We start from the raw sequence: 16,633 nt of genomic DNA, 5'->3' as shown, positions 1-16,633 counted from the left end.
TACCCCTAATTTGCTGCCCCTAACATCGCTGAACCCTATATTATATTTATTAACCCCTAATCTGCCGCCCCCAACGTCATCGCTACCTACCTACACTTATTAACCCCTAATCTGCCAACCGGACCTCGCCGCCACTATAATAAATGTATTAACCCCTAAACCGCCTCACTGCCGCCTCGCAAACCCTATAATAAATATTATTAACACCTATTATGCCCTCCCTAACAATACTAACTTCAAGTATTAACCCCTAATCTGCCGGCCGGACCTCGCCGCTACTCTAATAAATGTATTAACCCCTAAAGCTAAGTCTAACCCTAACACCCCCCTAAGTTAAATATAATTTTAATCTAACAAAATAAATTAAATATGAGCTGATTTCTTTGGGGCATGCCCCGCAAAAAGCCCTTTTAAGGGCTGGTAAGGTAATAGAGCTGTTAACTATTTTAATTTAGAATAGGGTAGGGAATTTTTTTTATTTTGGGGGGCTTTGTTATTTTATTAGGGGGCATAGAGTAGGTGTAATTAGCTTAAAATTCTTGTAATCTTTTTTTATTTTTTGTAATTTAGTGGGGGTTTTTTTTGTAATTTAGTTTAGTTTATTTAATTGTAGGTACTTGTAGTTAATTGATTTAATGTATTTATTGATAGTGTAGTGTTAGGTTTAATTGTAACTTAGGTTAGGATTTATTTTACAGGTAATTTGTTAATTATTTTAACTAGGTAGCTATTAAATAGTGAATAACTATTTAATAGCTATTGTACCTAGTTAAAATAAATACAAAGTTGCCTGTAAAATAAATATAAATCCTAATATAGCTACAATATAATTATTTGTTATATTGTAGCTATATTAGGGTTTATTTTACAGGTAAGTATTTAGTTTTAAATAGGAAGACTTTAGTTAATAATATTTAATTTATTTCGTTAGATTAAAATTATATTTAATTTAGGGGGGTGTTAGGGTTAGGGTTAGACTTAGCTTTAGGGGTTAATAAATTTATTAGAGTAGCGGCGAGGTCCGGTCGGCAGATTAGGGGTTAATACTTGAAGTTAGGTGTTGGCGATGTTAGGGACGGCAGATTAGGGTTTAATACTATTTTTATAGGGTTTGCGAGGCGGGAGTGAGGCGGTTTAGGGGTTAATACATTTATTATAGTAGCGGCGAGGTCCGGTCGGCAGATTAGGGGTTAATAAGTGTAGGTAGGTGGCGGCGACGTTGGGGGGGGGCAGATTAGGGGTTAATAAATATTATGTAGGTGTCGGCGATGTTAGGGGCAGCAGATTAGGGGTACATAGGGATAATGTAGGTGGCGGCGGTGTGCTTTCGGCAGATTAGGGGTTAAAAAATTTTATTATAGTGGCGGCTATGTGGGGGGACCTCGGTTTAGGGGTACATAGGTAGTTTATGGGTGTTAGTGTACTTTAGAGCACAGTAGTTAAGAGCTTTATGAACCGGCGTTATCCCAGAAAGCTCTTAACTACTGACTTTTTTCTGTGGCTGGAGTCTTGTCGGTAGAGGGTCTAATACTCACTTCAGCCAAGACTCTCAATACCGGCGTTAAGAAAATCCCATTGAAAAGATAGGATACGCAATTGGCGTAAGGGGATCTGCGTTATGGAAAAATGGCGGCTTGGAAGTGAGCGTTAGACCCTTTCCTGACTGACCCCTTAACGCTGCTTTTGACGGCTACCGCAGAACTCTAAATCTAGGCAAAAATTTGTTACATTTACTCTTTGTGCTGTGTATTTTAATTAAATTTACACATGGGTTTGGTCCTCTGTTATTACAGTTAAACTTTGTTTTGTACTTTTTTGTATTTAATGCAGTTTAAATGTTGTATACAGCAGTGTATGAAGAATTGTAATTTTACAGATTATAACTGTGATTTGAAAGTTTCTGTGTAACTTTAACAACTTAGGCTAATACTCTGTATATTTGTGTGCTTTTTTACATCTAGCATTGCACTTTGTATTTTTCTTTTTGTGAAATAAGCCTGACAGTTTCAGAACATGTTGTGAGGGACAGGGGAGCCCCTGGATGTGTCTGAAGTTCTTTCACAACTCTGATTATATTCACTAAGAATTTTACACCTGCAGTTGTCACTGATTTATCGCGCCAATCGCATTCAGGAATATTTAGCTCTGAATTAACAATACACACATATAACTAAAAGAAAATTAATGTATAGCAGATCCAAGTTAAATTGTATTAACGTGTATTTGCTGCAAATTGAGAATTTATATCAGTGCCAGGTGTTTCACTCTCCTTTGTGAGATTATCTATGACATAGAGCCTCATTACTTTATATGGCAGGCATCTTATAACTTTCACTGCAGGCTGGAGAGTTTTTGAAAATCGGGACCTTTATGTGTTTACAGAGTTTGTCCCAATCTTTTGTATACTCCATTTTGTTCATGTCTATACATGTCAATGTAGGTTTACAGCTGACAATGTCCTCTACTCACACATTTCCTTGGCAATCTAAGATGAAGCGCTACAGGTCTGAGTGAGGATGCCAAGGCGCACATGGGATGATCTAAAAATGTATTTGTGGTATAATACTTTTCTGTTTCTCTCTGTTCACCTACCTGCAGCTCTAGTTTCATATTCATTTGCAATTTCTTCTGACTCCCCTGCAGCATTGATATCGTTCTTCACTTTGGCCAAACTCTTGAGGAGTTTACTGGCCCCTAATGCAGCCAGTGTGCATCCGCGTGTCTGAAAAAGAACAGTTAAAGGGCCATGATACCCAAATGTTGAAACACTTGAAAATGATGCAGCATAGCTGTAAAAAGCTGACTAGACAATATCACCTGAACATCTCTATGTAAAAAAGAAAGATATTTTACCTCAAAATGTCCTAAGTATTCAACCCCATTGCAAAGGACTTTAAGCAGCAAATCAGTATGTCTGTCCCGGGACAGGCAAGGGAGTGAGCCTCATGCACACTCATGTAATTTCCCTATTCAGTTTAAGGAAGTTTAATATGAGTTAAGTGAAATCTCATGAGATCACAGTAAAAGAGACCATGACCTCAGCACTGTTGATGCTGATTGGCTGCAGTTCATTTCTTCATTTTGTTATTTTTTTTACCTGCAGCTGGACAGTAGCTGAAGTATAACTTTTTACACAGGACTTACTCTGGTAATCTGAGGAAATTGTGAGGTAAAATATCTTCCTTTTTTACATAGAGATGCTCAGGTGATATTTTCCTGTCAGCTTTCTACAGTTATACTGCATCAGTATCAAGTGATTTAGCATATGAGTATTATGTCCCTTTAATCAAGGAAATTTCAAATACATATCTGGCATTTATAGTAGACTCCTGTGTGGATGCGGTGAAAGTGTGTACCTTGTTGTTAGTAGTGAGTCTATATTGTAGTATCAGTAATGATGGTCTTTATATATATAGATGTACAACTCAAAATGGGGATTCTGCGGTAATACTGGTGGGTGTTAGTCTATGGTGTCAGTACAGGGACACTGTAAAGATTGAAAACAGATTGTGATTTAATTATATATAAGACAGAATACTAGCTGTTCATAGCTTAGTTTTTGGTGTGGAATGTTTCTCTTTTATCATGACAGATTGTTTTTTAAGTGGTAATTAATGTTGCATGTTAGTTTAACTAAATAAATACCTGTTCCCAAATGACTTTTGACAGCTCTCTTTTGTTTTGCAGAATTGCCCATATGAACAAAACTTGAACAGGATGTTTTATTATCGGTGAGAGATCCTAACAGAGATAAAAAGGGATTCATTTTAGATAACTCACAAGTCAAGTGTAACTAGAACTATAAAACCACAGTATATTTCTCCTTTCTGTCATAATATTTGGATTACTATAAGCAAAGCATTAGGAGATGTTCCCATTGTATGATGTGTTGTAGCCTCTCTCTCACCTGTATCTCAGAGTCATCGCGGCTATTTCTTTCCTCTTTACGGCTGCGCTGGTAGCTGAGAACCATCTTCCACACAAAAGTGAGAAGAGAGTCATTATAGGAGTTTTTGGCAATCTGTAGGTTACGATAGACCAAGGTGCTGAAATGTTCTGAGAAAAGCTCACTGAGGATCTCACTGCTTAGGAACTTGCGCATATTCAGGCCATTCTCCAGCAACAGACGCACAAACTTTGGGCGATCCTTTACAAGAGCAGCAAACATGGCATCCTCCAGGTCAGCTGACTTGGAGAGAAAGCAGGACATGTCACATGTTTCACCCTTTGTTTGTTACATGCTTAACAGGCAAAGGCTAACCAGTCTCACCCATGTTGTTCCATGGGACCAGTTCCCATTCCAGTTTCTACCACAGTTTATTTTTCTGAATAGTTCAGGAGGAACAGTCTGACATATGTACACTAAAGGTCAAGCACATGCATCTATTCTGAGGTGGTTACATGATTCCCTTGTCTATTGGAAGATCCAGGTATACTTTCTTGTGTGGGGGATTGGATAAATAGTGAATTGCTTCAAGTATATAGATGTCAAATTAAGGGCCTGATGATCAAAAGCACAACATAACAGAGAGAAATCACACAATATCTTTGTGATTTTTTTTTAGATGTAATATAAAAGTATCTCCTTTACATACAAAAGCCTTCATAGTGAGATAATCATCTCTCAATGTAAAATTTGAGTTTCTACTATTCTTTGAGGGACCTGATGATAATTATTAGAACATCTTGCCTGACAGGAGAACTTTAGATCATTGGGCCCCAAGATTCTAGAAAGCTCTTTACAATATACCATACTGGGATCCCTAAACCCATGCAATACATTACTAATCCTGACTATACCAAGCAACACTACACCTCATTTGTATACACACATATTCAACAATACATCATAAGTCTGTGGTGACAGTAAAAACGTTTGTAATATCCTAACTTCATGAGACCCCATAGGCAGGCGATAATGCTGACTTGTGCTTAAAGGGACACTGTAGTCAGAGAACAAAGTACATTAATTTAAAGAAAAAAAAATAGTATTTTTGCAATTTATATCTATTAAACATTTTTTGCATCATAAGTTGTTGAAATTAAGAACTTGCCTGTGTTGTCATTTCCTGTTATGAATTATATTATGTTATAATACTGTTTCTTCTCCTCACACAGCTCACTATTTTCCTACATTCCCTAACCAGCAACCAGCTGTAGTAGATGTATAGAGCCACCTACTGAGCTACAAGACATCACTGGCTGAATAGTGCTAGCTGTGCACGGTATACTGCACACAGGAAAGAAGCAACTTTAGCTGCAACATTTTTATACCTATTAAAAATGCTAATTATGATTGTTGTTTTTTTCAAATATTGTACTTTGTTTTATGACTATGGTGTCCCTTTAATTAGGTTCTGATGATATCTAAAGCCCTTCATGTCACAGCTGATCTTTTGAGAGTCAGATTACATGATGCCAACTATTTTACAATCACCATACTCAACCCTGCTCTGAGGCGGCGGACAGACATCGCCACAATTCAACCTGATCGAATACGAACGGGTTGATTGACACCCCCTGCTAGTGGCTGATTGGCCGCAAATCTGCAGGGGGTGGCGTTGCACCAGCAGTTCACAAGAGCTGCTGGTGCAATGCTGAATGCGTAGAGCGTATTGCTGTCCACATTCAGCGAGGTCTGTCGGACATGATCCGCAATGTCGGATCATGTCCGACAGGCCTTTCATAAATAGGCCCCAATGAGTGCCAGTCAATCTCTTAGCTGACTCCACAGACAAAATAAGAGGAATGGCAGAATGGAACCTGTTTGCAGAATTTCTATATAACCAAATCATTCCCCTAGATTACGAGTTTTGCGTTAGGCTTAAAAAGCAGCGTTGGCCGGTCCCAACGCTGCTTTTTAACGCCCGCTGGTATTACGAGTCTTGAAGGTACAGGTGTACCACTCACTTTTTTGGCCAGACTTGGAAATACCGCTAATCCACTTACGTAAATTGCGTATCCTCTTTTTTCAATGGGACTTGCATAGTGCCGGTATTATGAGTCTGCCAAAAAGTGAGTGGTACACCCTCTTCTGTCAAGACTGGTACCGCATTTTAAAGTCAGTAGTTAAGAGTTTTACACTACAATGCCATAGCATAAAACTCTTAACTAAAGTGCTAAAAAGTACATTAACACCCATAAACTACCTATTAACCCCTAAACCGAGGCCCTCCCACATCGCAAACACTAAAATAATTTTTTTAACCCCTAATCTGCCCAACCGGACATTGCCGCCACTATAATAAATATATTTACCCCTAAACCGCTGCACTCCCGCCTCACAAACATTAGTTTAATATTAATAACCCCTAATCTGCCGTCCCTAACATCGCCGACACCTACCTACATTTATTAACCCCTAATCTGCCGCCCCAACGTCGCCGCCACTATACTAAAATTATTAACCCCTAAATCTAAGTCTAACCCTAACCCTACCCCCCCTAACTTAAATATAATTTAAATAAATCTAAATAAAATTACTATAATTAACTAAATTATTCCTTTTTAAAACTAAATACTTACCTATAAAATAAACCCTAAACTAGCTACAATATAACTAATAATTACATTGTATCTAGTTTAGGGTTTATTTTTATTTTACAGGCAAGTTTGTATTTATTTTAACTAGGTAGAATAGTTACTAAATAGTTATTAACTATTTAATAAACTACCTAGCTAAAATAAATACAAAAGTACCTGTAAAATAAAACCTAACCTAAGTTACACTAACACCTAACACTACATTATAATTAAATTAATTCCCGGAATTAAGGTAGAAAAATCCTATTGGCTGATGCAAACAGCCAATAGGATTGAGCTGGCATTCTATTGGCTTATTGGAACAGCCAATAGAATGTCAGCTCAATCCTATTGGCTGATTGGATTTTCCTACCTTAATTCCGATTGGCTGATAGAATTCTATCAGCCAATCGGAATCTAAGGGACGCCATCTTGGATGACGTCACTTAAAGGAACCTTCATTCTTCAGTCGACATGGAAAGAATAGGATGCTCCGCGTCGGATGTCTTGAAGATGGACCCGACGCAGATGGATGAAGATAGAAGATGCCGTCTGGATGAAGACTTCTGCCCGTCTAGAGGACCACTTCTGTCTGTCTGGAGGACCACTTCTGCCGGATTCGTTGAGGACTTCGGCCCCATTGGATGAAGACTTCTCCCGGTAAGGTGCTTTTCAAGGGGTTAGTGTTAGTTTTTTAAGGGGTATTGGATGGGTTTTAGAGTATGGTTGGTTGTGTGGGTGGCTGGGGTTTTAATGTTGGGGGGGATTTGTAATTTTTCTTTACAGGTAAAGAGCTGAATTACTTTGGGGCAATGCCCCCGCAAAGATGCCCTTTTAAGGGCTATTTGGTAATTTAGTGTAGGGTAGGGCTTTTTTATTTTGGGGGGCTTTTTTTATTTTGTTAGGGGGATTAGATTAGGTGTAATTAGTTTAAAAATCTTGTAATATCTTTTATTATTTTCTGTAATTTAGTGTTTGTTTCGTTTGTACTTTAGCTAATTTTATTTAATTGTTTTAATTGTATTTAATTAGGGAATTAATTTAATTATAGTGGTAGGTGTAGGTGTTATTGTAGACTGTTAGGTTTTATTTTACAGGTAAATTTGTATTTATTTAGCTAGGTAGTTTATTAAATAGTTAATAACTATTTAATAACTATAGTTACCTAGTTAAAATAAATACAAACTTGCCTGTAAAATAAAAATAAACCCTAAGATAGCTACAATGATAACTATTAGTTATATTGTAGCTATCTTAGGGTTTATTTTATAGGTAGGTATTTAGTTTTAAATAGGAATAATTTAGTTAATTATAGTAATTTTATTTAGATTTATTTAAATTATATTTAAGTTAGGGGGTTAGGGTTAGACTTAGGTTTAGAGGTTAATATGTTTATTATAGTGGCGGCGACATTGGGGGCGGCAGATTAGGGGTTAATAAGTATGGGTAGGTTGCATCAACATTTGGGGGAGGCAGATTAGGGGTTAATAAATATAATGTAGGTGTCGGGGATGTTGGGGGCAGCAGATTAGGGGTTCATAAGTATAATGTAGGTGGTGGCGGTGTCCGGAGCGGCAGATTAGGGGTTAATAATATAATGCAAGTGTCGGCGATGTCGGGGGCGGTAGATTAGGGGTTAATAAGTGTAAGATTAGGGGTGTTTAGACTCGGGGTTCATGTTAGGGTGTTAGGTGTAGACATACATTTTATTTCCCCATAGGAATCAATTGGGCTGCGTTAGGAGCTAAACGCTGCTTTTTTGCAGGTGTTAGACTTTTTTTTAGCCGGCTCTCACCGTTGATTCCTATGGGGAAATCATGCACGAGCACGTTACACCAGCTCGCCACTGACTTAAGCAGCGCTGGTATTGGAGTGCAGTAATGAGCAACCTTTTGCTAAACGCTCACTTCTTGTCTTTAAACGCTGGGTTTGTAAAAACCTGTAATACCAGCGCTGTAGGTAAGTGAGCGGTGAGCATAAACTGTTCGTTAGCACCGCATAGCCTCTAACGCAAAACTCGTAATCTAGATGTTTGTTTTTTTGTGTAGCCAAATTGGAAAACTACAGAAGTGCAGCACCCAAACTAATTATAAATAGAGACAGCAAAGGTTTTGTTTCATTTCTCATGCTGTACCTTTAGGTTGTTGGTTACTTATTGCCTGTCTCAACTTTTGTGTGTAATTTAATATTGAAAATTGTTCTACTGAGTTTCTATGAAGCAATGAATGCCACTATGTTGGAACTTATGTTTTCCCCTTGTCTATTTCTTCTGCTGAGGACATTTAGGGACATATAAAAAAGAAGCAATAAAACGAGTGCATACAAGGCTGTGTGGGGACCCTGTTAGATATTTTTTAAAAAAATCCAATATTCCACACAAATGACATTGTTTTCACAATGTCATTTATTGCCTGTTTTATATATGTCCCTCAATAAAAGAGCCGAATAAGTATAAATTAACCTGTTTATTTATAGAATACTAGAGTCCTTTATAGAAACTTATCTTTTACATTTATATCATTGATATTTAAACAACTTATATATTTTGTTAAAAAATATGTACAGTGTCTACAAATTATTTTTAGGCTAATGTTTGCTTTGAATACTTCATTATATCCAGCATAGTGTTTAATATCCCTTTTAGTCTGCATGTCAACTCATGTATAATGTCTGTGTCACAAATGTATCAGTCATTCAGCATCTGCTTCACAGTCTGTTGAAAGGGTTTAGTAAAGTTTGCATTCATGTGTCAGTCTATTACAGTATACATGGTACAGTCCTTGTGCCTCCCAGTCCGCTAGTCGTACAGCTGTTTGTTATGCATTACCTCCCAGCGCCTGTCATTAGTAAAGATTTCCTCGCTGGCCAGTTCTAGCTGATTCCATTCCAGAAGCAGTTTCAGCTGAGCATTCCAATTATCTTTGTCCTGCTCATTAGTGCTGAAAGCTGTAAATAGACAGACAAAGGTTATACACATTTGAGATGACAGATATAAAGTTATCAAGTTATCTTGTGCTTGTTTTACCAGTTTCATAGATCTGTTTCATTGTGCTCATGTTGAGCCATAACCTTTATGTGAAAGAGACACAGGGGGGTAGTTATCAAGCCGTCAACCTCAAATACGCTGGAATTCCGCAGCGTATTTGTGGCGAGGCTGATTCGCCTTAGTTATCAAAGGCTCGAGACCGGCAAAAGTAGAATTTTGTGACGTAAGCTTCGATCCGCCGGACTCAGTCCGACACAGATCGATTCTTACGTCACTCCAGATGTTCCGCACACAAGTGCGGCACATTCTCACTACTTTTGCTAGCTATCAAAAAACTAGCAGGTACGCTCGGCACTTTTACGGCCCAGCGTACCTGGTTTTCAATCCGCCACCCCTGGAGGCGGCGGATCCCATAGGAATCAATGGGAGTCTGACCATAGCGAAAGTTCATGTTCGCTGCTGCCAGATATCCCATTGATTTCTATGGGAGCTGTCTACACCTAACACCCTAACATGTACCCCGAGTCTAAACACGACTAATCTGACCCCCCCTACACCGCCGCAACTAAATAAAGTTATTACCCCCTAAACCGCCGCTCCCGGAGCCCACCGCAAGCTACTCTATACATATTAACCCCTAAACCGCCGCTCCCGGAGCCCACCGCAACTATAATAAATGTATTAACCCCTAAACCGCCGCTCCCTGAACCCGCCGCAACCTATATTAAATGTATTAACCCCTATCCTGCCCCCCCTACACCGTCGCCACCTATAATAAATTTATTAACCCCTATCCTGCCCCCCACTACGCCGCCGCCACTGTAATAAAATTATTAACCCCTAAACCTAACCCTAACCCTAACGCCCCCTAACTTAAATATTAATTAAATAAATCTAAATAAATTAACTCTTATTAACTAAATGAATCCTATTTAAAACTAAATACTTACCTTTAAAATAAACCCTAATATAGCTACAATATAAATAATAATTATATTCTAGCTATCTTAGGATTTATTTTTATTTTACAGGTACCTTTCAATTTATTTTAACCATGTACAATAACTATTAAATAGTTATTAACTATTTAATAGCTTACCTAGCTAAAATAAAGAGAAATGTACCTGTGAAATAAATCCTAACCTAAGTTACAATTACACCTAACACTACACTATACTTTAATAAATTATTCCTATTTAAAAATAAATACTTACCTGTAAAATAAACCCTAAGATAGCTACAATGTAATTCATAATTATATTATAGCTATCTTAGGATTTATATTTATTTTACAGGTAACTTTGTATTTATTTTAGCTAGTTAGAATAGTTATTAAATAGTTATTAACTATTTAATAACTACCTAGCTAAAAGAAATACAAAATTACCTGTAAAATAAATCCTAACTTAAGTTACAATTAAACCTAATACTACACTATCATTAAATTAACTAAATAAACTACCTACAAAGAACTACAATGAAATACAATTACATAAACTAACTAAAGTACAAAAAATAAAAAAGCTAAGTTACAAAAAATAAAAAATTAAGTTACAAACATGTTAAAAATATTACAACAATTTTAAGCTACTTACACCTAATCTAAGCCCCCTAATAAAATAACAAACCCCCCAAAATAAAAAAAATCCCTACCCTATTCTAAATTACATAAATTTCAAAGCTCTTTTACCTTACCAGCCCTTAAAAGGGCCATTTGTGGGGGCATGCCCCAAAAAGTTCAGCTCTTTTGCCTGTAAAAGAAAAATACAACCCCCCCCAACATTAAAACCCACCACCCACATACCCCTAATCTAACCCAAACCCCCCTTACAAAAACCTAACACTAATCCCCTGAAGATCATCCTACCTTGAGTCGTCTTCACTCAGCCGAGCCACCGATGGAACTGAAGAGGACATCCGGAGCGGAAGAAGTTAATCCTCCAAGCGGCGCTGAAGAAATCTTCCATCCGATGAAGTCATCATCCAGGCGGCGCTGAAGAAGTCTTCGATCCGGCCGATGTCATCTTCAAAGAGGCGCTGAAGAGGTCTTCTATCTGGGCGAAGTCATCTTCCAAGCCGGGTCTTGAATCTTCCTTCCGCCGACGCGGAACCACCTTCTTCACCGACGGACTACGACGAATGACGGCTCCTTTAAGGGACGTCATCCAAGATGGCGTCCCCTCAATTCCGATTGGCTGATAGGATTCTATCAGCCAATCGGAATTAAGGTAGGAAAATCTGATTGGCTGATGGAATCAGCCAATCAGATTCAAGTTCAATCCGATTGGCTGATCCAATCAGCCAATCAGATTGAGCTCGCATTCTATTGGCTGATCGGAACAGCCAATAGAATGCGAGCTCAATCTGATTGGCTGATTCCATCAGCCAATCAGATTTTCCTACCTTAATTCCGATTGGCTGATAGAATCCTATCAGCCAATCGGAATTGAGGGGACGCCATCTTGGATGACGTCCCTTAAAGGAGCCGTCATTCGTCGTAGTCCGTCGGTGAAGAAGGTGGTTCCGCGTCGGCGGAAGGAAGATTCAAGACCCGGCTTGGAAGATGACTTCGCCCGGATAGAAGACCTCTTCAGCGCCTCTTTGAAGATGACATCGGCCGGATCGAAGACTTCTTCAGCGCCGCCTGGATGATGACTTCATCGGATGGAAGATTTCTTCAGCGCCGCTTGGAGGATTAACTTCTTCCGCTCCGGATGTCCTCTTCAGTTCCATCGGTGGCTCGGTTGAGTGAAGACGACTCAAGGTAGGATGATCTTCAGGGGATTAGTGTTAGGTTTTTGTAAGGGGGGTTTGGGTTAGATTAGGGGTATGTGGGTGGTGGGTTTTAATGTTGGGGGGGGGTTGTATTTTTCTTTTACAGGCAAAAGAGCTGAACTTTTTGGGGCATGCCCCCACAAATGGCCCTTTTAAGGGCTGGTAAGGTAAAAGAGCTTTGAAATTTATGTAATTTAGAATAGGGTAGGGATTTTTTTTATTTTGGGGGGGTTTGTTATTTTATTAGGGGGCTTAGATTAGGTGTAAGTAGCTTAAAATTGTTGTAATATTTTTAACATGTTTGTAACTTAATTTTTTATTTTTTGTAACTTAGCTTTTTTTATTTTTTGTACTTTAGTTAGTTTATGTAATTGTATTTCATTGTAGTTCTTTGTAGGTAGTTTATTTAGTTAATTTAATGATAGTGTAGTATTAGGTTTAATTGTAACTTAAGTTAGGATTTATTTTACAGGTAATTTTGTATTTATTTTAGCTAGGTAGTTATTAAATAGTTAATAACTATTTAATAACTATTCTAACTAGCTAAAATAAATACAAAGTTACCTGTAAAATAAATATAAATCCTAAAATAGCTACAATGTAATTATTAATTACATTGTAGCTATCTTAGGGTTTATTTTACAGGTAAGTATTTAGTTTTAAATAGGAATAATTTATTAAAGTATAGTGTAGTGTTAGGTGTAATTGTAACTTAGGTTAGTTTTTATTTTACAGGTTAATTTCAGTTTATTTTAGCTAGGTAAGCTATTAAATAGTTAATAACTATTTAATAGTTATTGTACATGGTTAAAATAAATTGAAAGGTACCTGTAAAATAAATATAAATCCTAAGATAGCTAGAATATAATTATTATTTATATTGTAGCTATATTAGGGTTTATTTTATAAGTAAGTATTTAGTTTTAAATAGGATTCATTTAGTTAATAAGAGTTAATTTATTTAGATGTATTTAATTAATATTTAAGTTAGGGGGCGTTAGGGTTAGGGTTAGACTTAGGTTTAGGGGTTAATCATTTTATTACAGTGGCGGCGGCGTAGTGGGGGGCAGGATAGGGGTTAATAAATTTATTATAGGTTGCGGCGGGTTCATGGAGCGGCGGTTTAGGGGTTAAACTATTTATTTAGTTGCGGAGAGGTGCGGGATCAGCAGGATAGGGGTTAATAATTTTATAATAGAGGGCGACGGCATAGGGGGGCAGGATAGGGGTTACTAGGTATAATGTAGGTGGCAGCGGTGTCCGGGAGCGGCAGTTTAGGGGTTAATACATTTATAAGACTTGCGGCGGGGTCTAGGAGCGGCGGTTTAGGGGTTAATACATTTATAAGACTTGCGGCGGGGTCTAGGAGCGGCGGTTTAGGGGTTAATACATTTATAAGACTTGCGGCAGGGTCTAGGAGCGGCGGTTTAGGGGTTAGTAACTTTATTTAGTTGCGGGGGCCTCCGGGGGCGCCGGTATAGGGGGTAGAACAGTGTAGTTTAGTGTGAGTGCTTAGTGACAGGCTAGCAATAAAGCTGGGAAAAATCTGAAGGGCAGCGAGATCGGATGAGTGATAACTGTCACAGTCCGCTGCTCATCGCCCCGCGGCTTTTTGACAGCTTTATTTGATAACTTAGGCGAACGTATTCAAGGTCCGCGGCGGCGAAGGTAGGCGAGCTTAGGTGGACGTATTGGGCCGGCGAAGCCAGAAAAGTAGACGGCTTGATAACTACCCCCCACAGTATAGCCACACGTGGTAGTTGCACGGAGAACGCTCTTTTGTCTGATTTGAACAGATCAGAATACTGGCTTTTCCTATTAACAATCCTATATATTCCAGATGTTAGAAATTTCAGTAAACTAATAAATAATATAATTACTAGTATTTTGTATCTCCTGGCTAGTAACGTTTTCTTCTGACTGGTATACTAAATTTCTTTTACCCCTGTGCACATGCACAAATACCATCAGACCATTCTAATTCAATTTGTTATATCCGATTTGAGTATTGGGGTTTATTCAAATCTATTAGTACTGCTGCATTATTTTGTTCCCATAGGTCTTTGCAGCATTAATGTAATGGCATAGCAATCCATTACCAATGTGTCTGTCTGAATTAAGATAACTGAATTATATATGCAGGTGGCCCTCGGTTTACGCCGGTTCAATTTGCGCCGTTTCAGAACAACCTTTTTTTCCAGTCATGTGACTGCTATTGAAAAGCAGTGCACTAATTAAAATAGCCTGTAGGTGGAGCTGTCCGCTTGTGTTGCAGCAAAGTTATGCAATTTAGCAGACTGAAATTAATCTGTGTACACAGAACAGACCTTAGCTATCGAGCAGCTTTCAAACAACTAGATCTAGCAGCCAATTCCCTATTATCTTCCTGTCCAGCTGCTTGAGGTGAGGGTGCCTAATTGCCTATTAATAACTCCAGATTGAAATTCATAGAATAGGTGCAGACCCAATAGTATCTAACATGCTAACAATGCAGAGAACTGTTTGCAGAAAAATGCAAGTAAAAAAATGTTTTTGTTCATTAAACTTAGTTTGATGATGATACAATCTATATTATTAGGTTTATAATGCTGTTTAGCATTTAAAGTCTTCATTTCAAAGCTTTAAAAATAATATATTAGGTGTTACTTATGTCAATTTTGAGAGGGGCCTGGAATCTAACTCCTTCACTTCCCATTGACTTACATTATAAAATGGGTTTCAATTTACAACGGTTTCGATTTACAACCATTCCTTCTGGAACCTAACCCCGGCGTAAACTGAGGGCTACCTGTATAAGCAGAGCATGTGTTTTCTTCAAATTAAGATTGAGGACACTCAAAAAAAAAACTAAAAGAGTTTTCAAGTGTGTTTCTGCAATTTATTTGTGAAAGGTGTAGGTAACCGGTTAACCAATCAGAAGAAAGCTGTGAACCAATTCTAACCTTGCGCCTTCATGTCTCAATTTATATAAAGAAAAGAAAACAGACCCATGATGACTAATAGAAGTCTGCAAAGGTAGATCAATGTAGGCAAACATCTTTTGGTGAGATTCGGGGTATATTGTAAATTTTGTATGGGTATTAGATATGTCGGGTGCCTTCGGTGTTAGGGTGATGAGATCCCTTGGGTGTTAGGGTTTTGAGTAGTTGTGCTACAGCATTAAAGTGTAGGGGTCCTTGGTTAAAAAAGAGAGGCTTTGGGGGCGGAGCCTATAGCTGTTGCGGTAGGACTTTTTTTGTGGAGCTCCTGATCTTACAAGACTATTTTGGAGTTATTTTTCAACTATACTTCAATTTTCTTTTTTGGAAATATAGCCATAATCTCTTGTGCTATCCTAGAAGAGTCTGGAGACACATTACACAAAACGGACTACCTATGTTCCTCAGCTGACTACACTGCAGCTATCCGCGAGACTGAGAGGCCTCTATAGACTGACAGTGTTGTCAAAGCTGCCGCTAATATACCCCCCCAGGTCCCTGGGTTATCAAACCAGTTCCATAGTAACTGGACAGCTCTTAAATCATTGCATTTGGAAGGAGGAGGAAAAACCCTAACCATCCTTTATTTCAACGGGTATTTTACTGTTTGGAGTGGTGAGAGGCCTAATACGTCTGCTGGAAACCTGCATTTCGTTTCTCCAATATGGCGCTAGCTACTAAGCTAATCCTGAGGGAAGTGAAAGCCATGCTTGAAACACACTTCCTCAGGCTTCATGAAGTTCTGCAAGAATTCACCTCCCTAAAGGGTGTTTGCGTTAACATGAAAAGAGAAGTACAGCCCTTACCAGAACCACGCAAGTACCTGACTCAGGCATCTAAAATTTACGGCTGATATACCTTTTTTAGCCCAGTCGGATGTTAATGCCGGCCCACACACAGTTGCGACAGTGGAGCAGGGAGCCGCAACACAAATTGGCGCTGAACGAGCTGAAGTGAACACTTCGGGAGGAGCGGCACACCAAATATCTCAGCAGCGCAATGTAGTTAGTCCAGACCTGCAGGGATCCGTGTTGCCTGACGCCTCTAAGGATTCTAAACCGCGGCTTCTATATGCACACCTCCCGACCCTCCCTGCCCTTACTGGGGAAACACTTGGGTACCGTCTGCCTGATCTGGGAGATTCGGGGCCACTCAAGGAGAAATTGCATGCAAGAGAGAGGCTCAGCAGCGCAAGCACATACTTTAGAGTCCTACATGCAGCTATGTCATCTGCCTGCCGTGGAATAAGTTACCCGCACCTCCCGGGGTATGGCAGCCATGATACTCGAAGGGGAAAAGGCTCTCTACATGCTCTCCGTATCACACAAGCAAATGCTGCCTCAGAGGGGAGCAGGACCGGGATAGGTTGAAA

The 16,633-nt window shown here is 38.8% G+C and overlaps 1 protein-coding gene across 1 annotated transcript in view; it reads right to left on the bottom strand.

The window, feature by feature from the left end:
* TRPM8 (transient receptor potential cation channel subfamily M member 8) overlaps positions 1–16,633 on the bottom strand; it is a 246,965-nt gene that overhangs the window by 145,761 nt on the left and 84,571 nt on the right. The window contains 4 exon segments of the mRNA XM_053698868.1: positions 2,593–2,722; positions 3,646–3,741; positions 3,908–4,189; positions 9,350–9,468. Coding sequence (XP_053554843.1) covers positions 2,593–2,722; positions 3,646–3,741; positions 3,908–4,189; positions 9,350–9,468 — 627 coding nt within the window.

Source organism: Bombina bombina, chromosome 1, assembly GCF_027579735.1.
Source record: "Bombina bombina isolate aBomBom1 chromosome 1, aBomBom1.pri, whole genome shotgun sequence".
NCBI classification, from domain to species: domain Eukaryota; kingdom Metazoa; phylum Chordata; class Amphibia; order Anura; family Bombinatoridae; genus Bombina; species Bombina bombina.
The sequence above is the reverse complement of the archived record's forward strand: the minus strand, read 5'-3'. Positions and strand labels throughout refer to the sequence as shown.